The sequence below is a fragment of the Thermochaetoides thermophila genome, assembly GCF_000221225.1.
Source record: "Thermochaetoides thermophila DSM 1495 unplaced genomic scaffold scf7180000011812, whole genome shotgun sequence".
Classification (NCBI taxonomy): domain Eukaryota; kingdom Fungi; phylum Ascomycota; class Sordariomycetes; order Sordariales; family Chaetomiaceae; genus Thermochaetoides; species Thermochaetoides thermophila.
The window spans coordinates 841010-857198 of record NW_006383028.1 but is presented as its reverse complement, the minus strand read 5'-3'; the positions used below and the strand labels follow the sequence as shown (position 1 = coordinate 857198).

The 16189-nt window shown below is 53.3% G+C and overlaps 4 protein-coding genes across 4 annotated transcripts; 3 read left to right on the top strand and 1 right to left on the bottom strand.

Moving 5' to 3' along the window:
* Nucleotides 1-401: 401 nt before the first annotated feature.
* CTHT_0010070 (uncharacterized protein) lies at nucleotides 402-2239 on the top strand (the record flags this gene model as incomplete). The annotated part of the gene is made up of 4 exons (XM_006691467.1): nucleotides 402-438; nucleotides 497-737; nucleotides 802-809; nucleotides 1296-2239. The coding sequence occupies 4 exons, from the start codon at nucleotides 402-404 to the stop codon at nucleotides 2237-2239; spliced, it is 1230 nt and encodes a 409-aa protein (XP_006691530.1).
* Nucleotides 2240-3445: 1206 nt separating this feature from the next.
* CTHT_0010060 (uncharacterized protein) lies at nucleotides 3446-5578 on the bottom strand (the record flags this gene model as incomplete). The annotated part of the gene is made up of 2 exons (XM_006691466.1): nucleotides 3446-5190; nucleotides 5260-5578. 2 exons carry the CDS (start codon nucleotides 5576-5578, stop codon nucleotides 3446-3448), a joined length of 2064 nt encoding a protein of 687 aa, XP_006691529.1.
* A 558-nt stretch (nucleotides 5579-6136) lies between these two features.
* Nucleotides 6137-8074, top strand: CTHT_0010050 (putative RNA splicing factor; the record flags this gene model as incomplete). Its single annotated transcript, XM_006691465.1, has 2 exons — nucleotides 6137-6454; nucleotides 6569-8074. The coding sequence occupies 2 exons, from the start codon at nucleotides 6137-6139 to the stop codon at nucleotides 8072-8074; spliced, it is 1824 nt and encodes a 607-aa protein (XP_006691528.1).
* Nucleotides 8075-13498: 5424 nt separating this feature from the next.
* Nucleotides 13499-15076, top strand: CTHT_0010040 (uncharacterized protein; the record flags this gene model as incomplete). The annotated part of the gene is made up of 1 exon (XM_006691464.1): nucleotides 13499-15076. The coding sequence occupies one exon, from the start codon at nucleotides 13499-13501 to the stop codon at nucleotides 15074-15076; it is 1578 nt and encodes a 525-aa protein (XP_006691527.1).
* Nucleotides 15077-16189: the final 1113 nt, after the last annotated feature.

The window sequence follows — 16189 nt, the reverse complement described above, 5'->3', positions numbered from 1 at the left end:
GCGCGCCATTCGCCGCTCGCCCTGCACTTCTTCCTACAATCGCATCTGGTATCCTGGTGGTCTTGATCTGGGTTAAAGACCAGGTAATGTGAGGGTAGCTGCGACATCCCGTATCATTGGGCACCAAGTGTCACGACGTCACCAAACCCAAGTCAGTTTTATGCTTGATATCTCTGAGAAAAAACGTGGACACAGGCGGACGTGTGCTCTGTTCGAACTTTTTTATTCAGGTGTCAGCCGCTGCAGACAGTTACTGGACCACGGGCTGTTGTTCTCCTTTTTACCTTTCCTCTCTATCTGTCCTGCTTGTGTCTCAACACCCAAGCCGGTCAGCATTTCATCATCTCTAAGCAAGCAAGTCCCATCGTCAACAGTTGTCATCACCATTATCAACTACCAACATGGCTCCTGTCATCATGGAGCGCAGCACGTTCTGCGGTCACTGCCTTCGACACTCACAGCTACTGCAGCTATTCTGGCGACAGCTGGGCGATAGCCGACTTCAAGCTCCTCGCGAGGGCCCTGAAGGCCCAACGCTCGCGGCAACGAAAGCGCCGTGCCGACCGTCCTGCCGCGTGTAGCGCACGCATGAGTGCTTCGACTGGCATTGTCAAGTCGAGTGCTTGTGTTGGATCGAAAGTCTCACGATTGTCACGGTCACAACGACTGCAGAAAGACCAGCAAGAAAAGAAGAAATGGGTTGCCGTTGGCGATGCGGCTGGTCCCCAACATGATAGGTGAGGATACACTTCTTGCTCTTGTTTTGAAAGTTTGATTTGCTACTACTCACTCCCACTTTAGTGTGCTTTGTTTGCCTGTCTTTACACCACTCACTTGGATGTTTGGTTGTATTTTACTGTTTTTTTTTTTTTTTGTGTGTGGCTACTGGATCTAGATTTTGGTGGTGACTTATACGGGGCTTCCACCACTTGGCTTGCCTTTCATCCCAACTCACTCTCCATCCCTCCTTTTGTGTTTTGGTCTGCGATTACCAAAACAACAACAAGCTTGGAGATTTCTCAAAAACTAAAATGCAAAAGCACTACACTCTTCATCCCCCACATTTCTCCTCCATTTGTAACTCTCATGAGTGTTGTTGTCCCCCACCCCCCTTTTCTCCGTGGTTCTCTCAACGGGAACTGCTCGCAACCCTTTGACCCTCATCCTCACTCACACTGTCTCCTTTCTCCTCACTCATTGCTTTCTTTTTGCCTTTTGCGCGCAGATTTCTGCGATTTTTCCAAAAAAAAAAACAGGAAAAAAAAAGCTAGCAGCCGGCTAACACATCCAAACAGATCCTCCGGCCTTTGCCGCAGCTGCTATGATGCTGGCCTTCATTCCGCTTAGCAAGCCGTTAGGTCTGCTGCAGTCCCGCGCTACTGCGACTACTCCTGAGTATCTCCTTAACCCGTATCAGTCGCTTCAGACCGGCCTGCGCGGTGCTTCTGTTGAGAGCATACTGGCCCGCGACCGGGACTGCTCGTTTCGCACCCGCCTGAAGGACGTCATTTCGGACAGCGACTCGGAAACTTTTTTTGAAGACATGAGCGACGATGAGCAAGACCTCCAGTTCGACGACCAGGGCTGTGTTGAGGTAAATCGAGCGATTGGAAAATTCGCGGCTGTTTCCAGACTCCAGCAGTCTCATAAAGCGCAAGACAATCAGCAGTCTGAAGTCGAGAGCGACCAACTGCTAGTCTCCAAGCCACTTAACCCCAACTTGTTCGCCCCTCCAGTCAATGATCAGGCAAGCGTTGACTACGACTCGAACTCTGACATCTCAGACTCCTCTTCCACCAGCAAACACATCGGCGATGTCCCCCAGATGGAGTCGCTCACTCTTCCTTTCTACTTCCCGTCTAAGCGTGCCAAGTACACTCCCATCGATCCGACCGATGTTCCCGACGACATGTCAATCATCTCCGATGCCGACATGGTCCCGACTTATGCCCCGAATGTTAAGAAGCAGCACGGCTTTGGTCGGTTGCCAGCCAACCTCAAGCTCGCCAACAAGGCACTGCTCAAACGCGCGCTTGTTTCCAAGGCCAGGGCGGCGAAGAAAACCATGAAGCAGTTCAAGCGGACTTGTCGAGAAGCCATGGGATGTGTATTTGATCCTGCGTGCACCGTTGCTTCTCCTGCCGACGGACCGCTTGGAGAGCACCAAGTGATGATGAGTCGGAACGCGACCAAAGGGACGAAGTGTGCCTCCGTTGGGAGCCGCAGTGAGAGGCGATGAGGATTATCGGTGTTAGTGACACCTGTCAGGAGTATTTGATCTGTTCTTTTTTGACGACAATTGACTCCAAAAGGACGATGATGGTCACCTGTAGCTCTTAAAGGACGGCAACTTAGGCTCGATTGCCTGTCGGTTGGCTGAGTGGGATTGGCAAAGCTGTGTTGTTGGCTCGCCGGACAGGTCCTTGTTTGGTCAACAAAGACTGTCTTGATAGCAAAGTGTCAAAATGGAGTTCCAACAACCCAAGGCTGCTGCTCCGAGAAGGAAAGAATATTGGTCACTTATCTTTATCGCAGCCGAAGGGTCGAACTCTCATTCTTTTGACATCGCCAACATGGATTCACAGCTCCACGGAACCCATTTCAACCAAAGAGCTGGTCCAAGGTTAAAGCCACACCTGACCATATCTATCCAGTCCAAAAGACACACCATCCCCAACCATGTGTTAGTCCGTCCCCTCACCAACTTACACCGAGGCAAAAAAAGGGTTTAACTGACCAACACCAGCCTCCCCATATTTACTACCTAAAAAGGGTACCCACCACCTCTTCAATGTCACATCTACCAATCAAACAAGCATCCTCGTTCTTAAAGGGTCAGAAAGCCGAGATGACCGGTGATCCGAGCAGGAGCGTGGAGGACTGAGTTAGGAGCAGGGGAAGACAGCTGATTAAGAGCTGACCCGTACGGACTCGTTTAAGCCAATCGATCTCATGGCAAGGATGACTTACTTCTTGGTTTGAACAAGATGGGAGGGACATTGAGAGCCGGGACTCGGATAATCATGATGATTCATCGGGTTAACAAAGGAGAGTTGGGATAATACCCTGAGGACTTACCCACAGAACAGTAACATTTTTTTTTTTAACTGGGAAAGACGGGGGTAATGGTAATTTGTACAGGGACGTAGGTAGTACATAACTTCCCACATCTTAGGTTTCGTCCAGTGTATTTGGATCCTTTAGTGAGAATTGCGGAGGTTGCTGCCTGTGGCGACTGCAGGAAAACAAGTAGAATAAGGAACATGAACGCATCAGCGGATATGATTTTTGATCGCCTGAACATCGTATCCCTTCAATTCTCCAAGCCAACATTTCTCTGTCTGAGAGGATTCTAGCGATATGGCATCAAAATACACAAGTATCCGACGAAAAGGCTGGGGCTTTCCAGCCGAGCAACGAACCTCCCACAACCTTCGAAATCGCCTCAACTGCCCCCAGCCCCCAACCCCATGATCCCACCGCCCGTCTTCTCCTTCCACTGCTTGGCCATAGCCAACAGATTCGACAAGTTCTTGGTCTGTTGCTCATCGGCAGGGAACACGTAGTCGACATACTCCTCCCACGTGTCCTCGTCGATACGTCGCTTCTTCTTGACCTCGCGCGGCATCTGCCGCCGGATGCGTTCCACGTCCTCGGCCGCGCCATGCGTCCTCTCAAACTCGAGCCACGCCCGCAGGAGCGCCACCCGCTCAGCCTTCAGGTCGCGCTCCTTCATGCTCTTGAGTGCGCGTTCGAAAACGCCGCGTGCGCGCGCCTTGGCTGCCTCGCTGACGGGGATTTCTTCGCCCTCGGCAGCCTGGGCCTCTGTCTCGGTATCGGGGATGTTGATCTCGAACTGAGCATAGCTGATCCACACCTTGGGGTGGTCCGCCTTCTGCAGCAGGCGCTCGTACAACGCGCGTGCGCGCTCGTACTCGCCCTCTTCCTCCTCGAAGTCGATGTAGGCCTTCCACACGACTTCGGGCATGTCCAACACCGGCTGGCTGATAGCTACCTCGAAGATGGCGCGGGTGCGGTCCAGGTCGTCGAGGCCACGCTCCAGCTCAGCCCACCGGATCCAGGTCTGGCAGTTGGCTGGGTTGAAGAGGGCATGCTTCTCATAGAGCGTGCGGCACCGGTCGAACTCGTAGAGTTTTTGCTCTATGGCGATGTACTCGCGGAAGAGCTTGTCCTTGGGACACATGCCGATCGCGCGGCCCAGGGTCTTGCGAGCGGCGGTTAGGTTGCCCTGGCGGATCTCAAAGTGGGCTTTGGCAATCCAGACCTTGGCGAAGGTGAATTTCTTATGAGGAATCAGGTTGAGACAAGTGTCATAGATGGCGCGGGCACGCTCAATGTTCTTGGCATCCTTTTCTTCCCATATCGCATAAAAGAGGAAAAGGAAGATGTACCGCCGCCAGTGGCGCTTCTCTTGTGTCGGGGGAACTTGGGCTATGGCGCGCTCGTAAACTTCGCGCACACGGTCTGGGTCGCCACCCATCTCTTCCAACCGGGCGAAATCGAACCATACATCGTAGTTTTTAGGGTTCTCCTTCACCTGCTCCTCGTACAGCCGCCGGCGCTTGGTGAGCACGACGTCTTCCACACCCTCCTTGTCGCCAAACTGCTTCTCGAACGTCGTGTACTGCGCATGCAGCTGCATCGACCTGGACCGGGGCAGGTTATCTAAGCCAAACTTGTAGATGGCCCGGGCTCGCTCATACTCCTTCTGGCGGGTCTCGAACCGCGCGAAGGCAATGAATAGCCTCTCATCTACGGCATCGTCGCCCAAGGTCTCGGCTATGTACTGGATGGCTGACTGGAACACATCGCGAACCATGTCGGCGGTTCCGAACTCCTCTTCAAACTTGGCCCATTTCAACCATGTCCTCGGCTCGGGATGGACCTGTGTGTAGGCGGCGAAAATCTGTCTCGCACGTTCGTACTCCCCATAGCGCTTTTCGAGCTTGATGTAGGCGTTCCACGCGTCCTCGTCCGGCTCCCACTTCATCCACCTATCGAAGACCTGCCGGGTACCGGGGATGTCCCCAAGCATCTCCATCACATAGACATACTTGTACCAAAGCTTGGACACACGCGGCAGTCGGGTGACCGCGCGATCCAGAAGGTTGCGAGCATGGTTGATGTTGCGGTTCTTCAACTCGGCCTCGATGTACCTGATCCATAGCTCTATGTTGAGCGGTGGTCATTAGTTGTCTGTCACGGGTCTAACATATGGGCAATGCTTGATAGACTTACGGGTATTGTTGGGATGCACATCGAGGGCGCGTTCGAAGATAGACCGGGCGCGGGCAAACTCCTTCTGCTCGAGCTCCCATTGAGCGTACTGGAACCAATTCTGCAGACGCAGACGGTTGCGGCGGATGTAGTCTTCGAACTCGCGGCGCTTCCGGCCCTGGTACTCCTTGAGTTCCTCAAGATCGGCGAACCGCTGGGTCGGCTTGTGGATGATGGTCTCCTGACGGTCAACGGCCTCACGCAGCAATTGCTCGGCCGAGATCTGGATGGGCGCTGGTGCCTTATTTTTAACCCTCGGCGGACCGCGCGACGACTCCATTGTGATGGCTGTCGCAGTCGAGAGGTTTAGTTTTAGGTTTCTGATTAGTTTAACTCCGGGATATAAAGAAGGCGAGATATCCAGATAGGATGGAGGCGTGCGAATCGCCTGTAAACGGCTGGCTAATTTCTTACAGGGAAGACTGGACGGCGTTGTGGTGTCGTGGCCGTGATCTCAGCGATTCATCGCTAAACTTGTGCTACAACAAACCGCCCTGGAAGCTGCTGTAGCGTTGGAGAGCCTGCCAAGCAGAGTGGACGCGCCAAGCTTCAAGAAAAAGCCAAGACCAGAACGCATACAGCCGGACCCACTTCTTTGTGTCGCGGTGATATCAACATCCAGCGGCTTGAACTCTAAAAGCCACCATTGGCTCGTCGAGCGCCTATTGCAACTTTCTGGGGGCATCCTCACGTCCAACATCTCCGTCGTCGCGTCGTCCAAAGAGCTCCCATCCTTTACAGTCTCTTTTTCTTGCAGCATTAAACAAGACAGATAAACCCAAGACACCCGGTATCCTGCGACTGCGGCCGACCACAAATATCTATACAGCAAATAGCAATGTCGACCCTAGCCGACGAGCTGCTTCAAGATTTTGAGGGCTCCGGCTCAGAAGCCGGGGAGGATCTCAATGAGGACTTCTTCAACGAGGCTGGTCTTCCCGGCGCAACAGCGGCCAATGGCGAGGACACAGCAATGGAGGAAGTGCGTGATGAGGACGAGGACGAAGACCAGGAGATGCAAGATGGCGACGCGAACGGCCTCGGGGACGAGAGCGGCGAGGATGCAAAAGCAAAAATCGAGAAGATGCAGCTAGGAGGCATCAAGGATGTCCGTAGCGTCGCGACATTGATGAAGACGCTGACACCTGTGCTCGAGGTTAGTACTCCCCCTGCCTTTACTTGTCGGCACCATCCCGTTTAGGCAGTAGGAAAAGCGTTTACATCTCTTCCCATGAGCATTAGCCCTGACGGTTTACCCCGATCCTCGCAGAAAATCGCATACTTCCAATCACAGCCCTCAACCGAGAACGTGGGCAACGTAGAAGACCATCCCGAGTACCATCTTCTGACCCAATCGAACAGCCTGTCCACCCAGATCGACAACGAGATCATGCTCGTGCACAAGTTCATCCGCGACCACTACTCCGTTCGGTTCCCGGAGCTGGAGACGCTGATTTCGAACCCCGTCGAGTATGCGAAGGTGGTTGCGATACTGGGCAACGGGCCCTTCGACTCGGAGAGCATCAAAAAGATCCAGACCTCGACCGATAACCCGCTGGGCGTGACGCTCAAGTCCGTTCTCGACGGCCCGTCTCTGATGATCGTCACGGTGGAGGCTACGACATCTAAAGGCCAAGCCATGCCACCAGAGCAGCTGCAGCGAGTCGTCAAGGCATGCGAGATGGTTATCGACCTGGACAAGGCCAAGAAGACCTTGACAGATTATGTCCAGTCGCGCATGAATATCTTCGCACCGAACTTGACAGCTCTCATCGGCTCGCTGACGGCTGCTCAGCTGCTCAACCAAGCCGGTGGCCTTACCGCCCTCTCCAAGACTCCGGCGTGCAATTTGCCCGCCTGGGGCTCCAAGAAGCAGGCTACCGCAGCGTTGGCAACTAACGTCGGCATCCGGCATCAAGGCTTCATCTACCAGTCCCCCATCATCCGCACCATCCCCAGCGACCTCAAGAAGCAAGCTATCAAGATGTTTGCCAATAAGATCGTCATGTGCGCCCGCAGCGACTGCTTCCATCAATTCCGCGACGGCTCCGAGGGCGAACGCTTGCGTGAAGAATGCCTGGAGCGCCTCGACAAGCTCCAGCAAAAGCCCCTCTCAAAATCGGCCCGGCCACTGCCCGCACCCGATGACAAGCCCAGCCGCAAGCGCGGCGGTCGCCGCGTGCGCAAAGCCAAAGAAGCCTATGCAATGACTGAGCTGCGCAAGGCGCAGAATCGCATGGCGTTCGGCAAGGAAGAGAAAGAGGTGGGCTACGGCACGGGTGACCACACTACCGGTCTCGGTATGCTGGGTCTCAGCGACGGCCGGCTGCGCGTTGCGCAGATTGATAACCGCACGCGCGCCAAGCTCAGCCAGAAACATAAAGGCTGGGGAGGCGTCAGCTCGATCAGCGGGAATGCATCGAGCTTGCGGAGCAGTCTAACTGGTGGTGCTGGCAAGCTCAACTTGGCTGCGGCTAGCGCTCAGGGGCTGCGGACGTCGGGTGTTGGCACGACGGTGGGCAGTGCGACGGGGTTGGCTACGTCGGGTACTATTTCTTCGCTCAAGTTCGCGTCGGCGTCGGGCCTGGAGCTGGTTGATCCGAAGCTGCAGGCTGAGCTGAGTAGGAAGAGGAAGGCCGAGGAGGATCGATGGTTCAAGAGCGGTGCATTTACGCAGATCGGAAATAAGAATAATAGCGGCGATGGGGTATTTAAGAAGCCTGATCTGCCGCCGAGCAAGAGGATTGATACTGGGGCGACAAAGTCGCAGAATTAAGTTGGCTTGGGTGTACTTTAGTGCGAGAACAATGGGTTTGGTATTCGTCTGACAAACTCTTCGAGAGTGCGGAGTTTTTATTTGGCACTTGTGCGAGCAATTTTGGCGTTTAAAGGAAGACTACACTACAGAATCGATCTCTTGAGTTTAACAAAACCTGGTCGAGGTATTCGATTGACCCAAAGTTTCAAATGAACCATTTAACATAAATATAGTGCCTTTTTTTTCTAATAATCCTGAGTCCAGTTAACTGCTGTTTAACCTTGGATCTCAGCGTCCCCTCGTCAAGTCGACTTAACTGAAAATCGCCTTTGGTATTCTTCCCTGACCGTGGGCTCTGGATCTCAACATCCCCGGGCCTGTCCAATCACTGTTGCCCTAATTCTCAGCTGTCTTTCGGTCTGCAACACACAAGCAACATACTCTTCGACACCTCGGTCCCTCACCACATCACCTTAATCTGGGGCAACAGGGACCGCTCATGCTCGCGGGTATAGCAGTTCGATAAGCTTGTAGTCAAAGCTCAAAGGCTGTTCTTTATCCACTTAAGCCCACAGCTTTTTTCGCAGCTGCCTCGGATTTATCGAAGACGCCCTGCCAACATCAAAGCGACACTCGTGGAAAAGCTTGGAGACAGGGGCCGCTTTGGGCGCTCGGAAGGGTGCAGGGACAGGGGCTTGATGCTCATACAGCGCGCTGCTCCCTCAAGCCTACGATATGTAGAATTTCCCCAATTACGTATCGGAGAGAACTTAATTTTTTCTAATCGCAGTGCAGCAGCCCTTGCTAGGCACGAATAGGACTCTTGATAGAGTAACTGGCAATCTACCTAGGCCTGGGCCTTCGACAGGTAGGATTTCGGTGCTCGAACTTCAACACAGACGCTGATATAGGGCAGAAAGGCCTTGAGCAAATAGAGGCTGGTCCGATTCTTTAGGCTTTTTTCCACTTGGAATGCAAAGCAATTTGTGCACTTGGCCTATTGATAACACCATCGATGCAAACATGATGCGCTGCTCTGATGCTCAACCTGATGAGGACTTTGGATACTTCAAAGCCACTAGTAAGTAAGAGGAGCACACTATTGAAAGTTCTCGAGATCAATTGACGTACCATATACTTGGAGCCATCCAGCTCGGACCCTTACTCCGGCAGCTCGAGCTGCTGCCGGCTGGTCTGGTGCTTGTCAGGCTTTGAAGTTCTCTGCCAGACGTTACGATCCGCTAGTGACGTCATCGCTTGGTTTGTTGTCCCAGTCCTCAGCTCATCATCACCCCGTGCTCCTGGCGGTAGTCCAACCGTCAGCAATTTTAATGGGCTTGTCCAGGCCTCGGTTAAGGTTGCCCTGAGAATTCTTGGGAATCTGGCCTCTCAGAAACCCCCGTACGACTTGTTTCCTTAAACAGAGGTGAGGTCGAGAGCTTCTAACGACTTCGAGAGCACAGTATCCTGAGTTCTTGAGCGCACTGTGTTCCTATCTGGTGAGCGAGCGGGTAAAGGACTTTTAACACCGCAAGGCCAAAAGAAGTTGGTTGGCTCTGTAGCAGATGGCCAGCAATGTTTGCCGTTTTTTTTGGGCCAGAATAGATGCTCTCTTATTCGTCGATGCAAGCCAAAATGTCACAGCAGAACCATGAGATTAGGTGTTTGAATCCGGGAACTGCTCAGCATCCAGGACCCTGACGCGGCAGAGCCCCGTTATCAAGTTTGCGTATCGTCCAAGGCGCTGAGATAGAGACCGATGGGTTCGGCGGAGAACTGCGTCCGGACAGTCTGGCAGGTGTACATCATGGAGAGCCCTGGTGATCATTAAACTCCCAAGCTCGATCAGCAGTAATTCCAACCAAGTCAGCATATCCATGCGCTCTCTGTTGAAGACGCAAAGAGCTATAACGACTGAATCCCATATAGAACCGCGTTTTTTTTAAATCTCATTCAGTCTAAGGTATGTCATTTCTAACAGAGGTCAGTTCCGTGAAGCCGATCGAAGCTCTTTTAAGGAGGCTGGAACAGGTCGCTCCCGCGAGAAGGAAAGTTGTCGAAGGATCCAGAGGCCCTGGTATCCCCACAAATGGAATGGTCCCGGTCGGGACCTCACCGGTCGCGTCTGCGGAGCGGGGGTAGCCAATGGACCCTACGAAGCTTCGACGCAGCAAGACCCCGCATGTCCCGTCAGGGACGGCTCTGTCTAAAATTCTACCTAGAGGTATGTACGGAGCTTCATCGAGTAGGATGCACCTTTAGCGTCGCTCTTCTCAAGATACTGTTTTTCACTCTCTGTATTTTGGGATCATTCCGTCTCACCATCCAAGCATGCTAAATATACTGCAACTGCAAACTTTGCGCATCGATTATCATGGAAGCATCGATTCGCCTGGACATATCCTGGATTCGAGCTCTGGCAGGATTCTCTGCAAAGGGTGCCCCACCGACAACGATGAGACGTACATATGTACCTTTCCAAGGCTTCGCGAAAGCTTACCGTCGGTCGTCCGGCTGTCTGCGCATGGCGCTTTTCTTGACTAAATTTCAGGCGGTGCACAGGTGTATGGTGTATCTGACATCGACACGACTTACACATGGGCTGTACGGGATAATAATCTTATAAATTATTCCGCAGATATCATTATATCCGTATACATAGAAAGACTAACATGGCATACGACGAAAACATGAACAAAGGGTCCAGAACCTGTCCAGCTCGTATGAAAACACATTTGCGAGGCTACCGGTGTGAAGCAGCTGCAGGGACCTCGCTTGCATCTTTGCCAGACCAGCCAACCACAGTGCTGTTAACAACCGCTGCTTGAAAACATTGCCCCCTCCTGATCTGCATGTTCTCCATCCGCGGACATCACTGCATCAGGCGTCTTTCCCTCCATACAAACCTGATAGCATTCGCAGCCATTTGCTCGCAATGGGTTCCAACGACTGTGACTTGACGGTTGATATCAGGACCCGACTGCACCCGGACGACCAATCACCAGATGGATCTTCAACTCCAAACTGGGAATGACCCGGCCCCGCTTTTCAAAAGGTGTGCGATCTTGGCTGCCCTGGAGCCATTGACGTCATCGTGTCGCGATCCCAGATCGTGCCAAGACAGTGATGAAGCGGGCCCAAGCCTGTGACGGCAAGCAGGGAGACACCGGGACATCCATATTGACAGCATGGTTCGACGAATTGTAAGGTTGGTCCAAAATTGACTTGGGCTTTGAAGATATTTGGGCGGTAACAAGATAGAAGGGTTCAACAGGGACGGATTGGACTCGGGCAAGAAGGAGGAAGACGGGAGGGGTCCTCGGATAGGTGGGTGGGCCGGCTAAGTTCCCCGCCCATTTAAGGCAGACCCACCGGTTGGTGTTTGGTGGAAAACTGGGCGTGTGGTTTCTGGCCAGGAAACGCTAGGGGTTCCTTACCCACTTCCACTCCTGTTCCATCCACATCAACACCCTCCTTAGTCAGCGCTCCGTGAGCCTCTGGCCGCGCGGGGACCTGGATCTTAGGGTTCACTCGGCCAGATACATCAACGACGAGATCTGGGCTCTACAAAAATGCTTGGATATGTACCCATGTAGTATCTTCTAGACAACTGCTAGCCGTTTTCCGCATCTTTATAGCCTTTTCACATGCCAGTCGTTGCAGAAGCATGGGTCAAGGAGTTCTGTCGTGGCTTGTCATCATCTTGAGAGATTGAGGGTATCTCTTGCAGTAGCAATGATGGAGTGAGGACTGAAAGATGACAAATGGATGTGTGCACTGGGGTTGAATTCACGGGCAATGAAATGTTCGACTCTTACGCAAGAGTCAATTTTCGACAGCGGCTGGCTGACAGTTGAACCGAGGGGGCCGAGGGTTGCTTCCAGAGTCCAGACCACAATGCGGGTCGAACACCATTGACCAATTTAATATCTATGCTCTGACAATACCCTGAGAACATCTCAATGCCGTCGTCTACAGACTATCTCACTTGAGATGCAGGCGCCAGGCCCTGGCATTAGATATCGGATCAAAGAGGGACTCGGCGTCCTTTCAGACCCCGCCACTTCTCTCTAGCATGGGCCTTCTACGTCCAAGTGACGAGATTGAAGACTTACACTTCACATGCACAGATCCCTACGTACCTAGATTGTACATGTATTGAATTAACTTCACCTGCAGAAAATTAGAGAATCAAACTTCTTAATTCAGCTATAATAATGCCTCCAAAATCACAAAAGATCACATGAAATTAGACAACATCGGACGAGATTTTTTTTATTTTTTTTCCTAGGATAAGCATCTCAGAAAGGAGGGAAAAGCCATGCATATTCAGCCCCTAATCAGAGAGAGAAAAAAAACGCGTACACGTACCGGTCTGCCTGGCCGGGCTGAAATAGGTGAACCCATCGACCGAATGGACCCAGGGTCACGCCCGGACACCCCAAGAACGAAGTCATCGTCACCCGCACACCCTCCCCGCTCAGAAACAGGCACAAGGTGGGGAGAGACGTGGAAACTGGTGGGCACTGATGCAACCAAGTGGAGTTCTTGCTAAACAAACGCCCCTCCCCCCCCAGATCATCGGGTCTCGTCACCTCACGGTGATGCACGGAGCCAATGCCGGGGTTAGGACAAGCAGCCCGGCATCCTCAGCGTATCGGTAGCTATGGTTGGATGTAGCGTAAAATACCTATCTTCCTGGCCGTCTGCTCTGTGTGTGCCTCTAATTGCCCGAGCAACGGGATCAAACCCCAGATCTAGACCACACTCAGATCTAGACCCATACGGGGCTTCGGGCTCAGACACCGAGGGTGAGGATGAGGATGAGGACGAGAACAAGGGCCAAATGAGATCAGATCGGATGTAATGTGATGCCATGCGGCTCAAGCTCCCTTATTCCCATTTTCACCTATTTTCTACATTCATTTCAAAAGCACGCGCGCGCATGCTCAAAGACGTCCTAGTTACGATCAAACGAATCATTTCCCTCTTTTCTCGAATCATAATCCCTAATCACAGGCTGGCCTGCGGGAGCTCGGGGCACACGAGCTTTCCTCAGGTAGCTCGTGCTGTACGGAACTCGTCCATTTTGACCCCTATTTAGTCCTCCTGGACTCGATTCTTGTGATCTAAATACCCTATCTGCCCCTAGTTGCCGAATCACCTCAATCTGAACGCTGCGCCCAGACAATCAAGTTGGCAGCTGATCTGTGATCCCTAACTCGACCTTCTGATCTCGTGAGAATCCTCCACATAAAAGTAATGCCCTTCCACCCGCTCTCTTCCCTCCTGAACTCCTAACCCTAACACGACCAACCTTACCCTCCTCTCACTCTCATCCCTTCTCTCGCTCCTAACCCACCATTCCCTATACCCTTGATCTGTTCATCGACACTGTCTTCATCCCCGCTTTGTCGACTGCTTTTGCGAGCTCTCTGTACGATGTCTGACAAGCAACCGCGCAAGAAGATTATCGTCACCTACTGGCCAAAGGGGTCCCGTATCAGGGTGGTGGACGCGAGCAGCATCGAAGAAAACACCGAACAGGGGTCCTCAGTTCGTACTCCTGTCTCCCCGGCTGAGTCCGGCGACGAGGCCGAGTCCAAGAACAAGAACGATTCCGAGGACAAGACCAAGTCCAGCGAGAAGACCAAGTCTAACGGCAACGAGACTCAGTCCCCCCGTCCCACTACTCTGGCTCGACTTTTCCGGACGCCACTGCCCACTAGCCGTACGTTCACCCCAATTAACAGCAACGGAGGTCAGGGAACTTCCTCTGCATCCTCTTCTCGCATGAACCTGCGCTCGGCCCAAGGCGGGCAGACTGCTACTCCCTCCAAGGCTGAGCCGAAGAAGGGAGAAATGGAAAACCAGCAGCAGCCATCTCGTGCTGTCAACGGACAGCGCGACACAGCAGCTCCCAAGCAAAAGAAGCGGTACCCGTGCAAGTATGCCCAGAAGCTGAACTGCGATAAGACCTTCACAACGTCGGGCCACGCGTCCCGGCACTCGAAGATCCATCTTGGCGTGAAGAACATCCTTTGCGAATATCCCGGCTGCACGAAGAAGTTCACGCGTAACGATAACATGAAGCAACATTACAAGACGCACTTCAGGAACGAGACGAACCAGACTGGCACTACGACTCGCTCTGCTCGCGCCTCAATCACGGTGAATAGTCGCCGTGCCTCAACCGATTCCTCCGTGACCCAAACCACCACAACTTCGCGCGTGAGCAGTGGGTCTCTAGCACCAAGCACAACACCAGGATCGGTGCTACCCACGCCGAGAATCTCCAATCCGCTCAGGACTGCGTCACCGTCATCGCCGAGTACCGCGCTAACCTCGCCTGCCTCGTTTCACTCGCCCCTGGTTCGGCCATCGCAACGGTCCCACTCTAGCGGTAATGTTAACGACAATGACAACAAAGAGTACTTCCCCAAACTGTATGGAGATATCCCTCCTGAGCGGCGCTTGCCGGCCATCTCCGAGATCCAGCGGCCTGGCTCCTGGACGACGGCTCTCCCTCCATTGCGCATTCCAGAGGGTCGCCCGGGGCAGCCTCCCCAGCTAGTGCAGGGGCATGGTTACCATGGTTACTATGGTTACCAGCCTCGAGAACCAGAACCGGCCCATGGCTACATCGGTTTCCGGCCTCGTGAGCCAGAGAACTGGCAGCCCGTTGGCTGGGGAACTCCGGCTTTCTTGTTGACCCAAACTCAGCGTGCTCGAAGCCCCTCGCCGAGCGACCGACTGCTGACCGTCCCGGACCGGCTTAGGCACTTGATGCCGGTGAATCGCCCGGCGAACGGTTTAGATATGTTAATTGCCGCGTGTGAGGAGGTGAACCAGATGAGGAAGAGGGAGTGGGAAGAGGAGAGCGGTGGGGAAGACAACAACGAGGATAACGGAGATGAAAATCAAAGGGGTAAACGGCGGAAGATGAACGGCGAGGCTGCCGATAAGGATAAGCAGCCTGAGTGGAATAACGATAGTGATGGCGACATCGTCATGAGCTAGAATGGACTGGGAAGGATAGACGGCGGCAATTTGGGGGCGATAATCTACGGGCGACAATATACGGACGGCAAAAACTCATTAACATCTAGGGTGCTCAATATAATGTTTGGTTTACGTACTTGTTCCGTTGTCGTTTAAGAGTAAATGTAAGGGTTTGCCCATATGTCGTAGTCGAGGGTCTGGTAACAGGTAGTCAATGGCATGCATGTTTTCCATGTTTTCGATCTTTTCGATCCTCGACTTAGGTCGAGTCTCGGCATCGTCGACATGCGTCGTAAGTCGTCGTGTGGGACTGCGGGTGTGATGTGTGCGGATGCGGGTCTCTCGTGGTCTTTCGGTCTCACCACCCCGAGGCCAAGACCAACAGTTCGGAAAGGTCCCACCAGGGATACCACTTGAGCTTTGTGATTGGTTGCTGATTGACATGTTCGGCATCTAATCAGTGTGCCAAGCATACGACGACGTCATCGCCAGGCACCCCTCGTCTGATTCTCCGCTCTCAAGGCAGGAACAAGAGTTGTCAAGTGTCAACGTCGCTGCCACCCAAAAGGGAAGTGAGACAGGAGACTCTTATGTAAGTCAAGGCCGCAGCGATAGTCGGGCAAGGGTAGACCGTCTGCCGCCGCCGGCCAGCCCAGTCCTCCTCCCCCTCCCCCCCCGTGTTTCCCACAGGATTTCCAGCCCTGGCAACCCACGCCACTTTCACTCCCCGTCTGCAACTCTCTCTTCGGCTTGTATTTCCCTTCCCATTTGTTATCGCCATCGCAGAAGTGTCAAGCCAAGCCAATCGAATGCCGTGCCATGTACGAATCCATGTACTTTTCGGTTTGTCTGCCGCCCACGACGATGCTACCTCCCTCACCTGACCGTCATGGCCATGCATATCGCCGCCCTTTCTGACACCTTCGCGAACATTAACACATCTAGATAGCTCTCATGAGCTGTTGATACGTGATAGGCGAAAGTTGAATTGGGCTGGGTCATGCATGGTCTGACGGTGTTTGTCGCCGGCGGCCGTGATTGCCTGTCGGGTGGTTGAAGAGGGAGGTGAGGCGGGTGGGAGACGGCATGTTATGATTTCTTGAGCTGTGGCTCGCTTGTTTTGGACGTCGT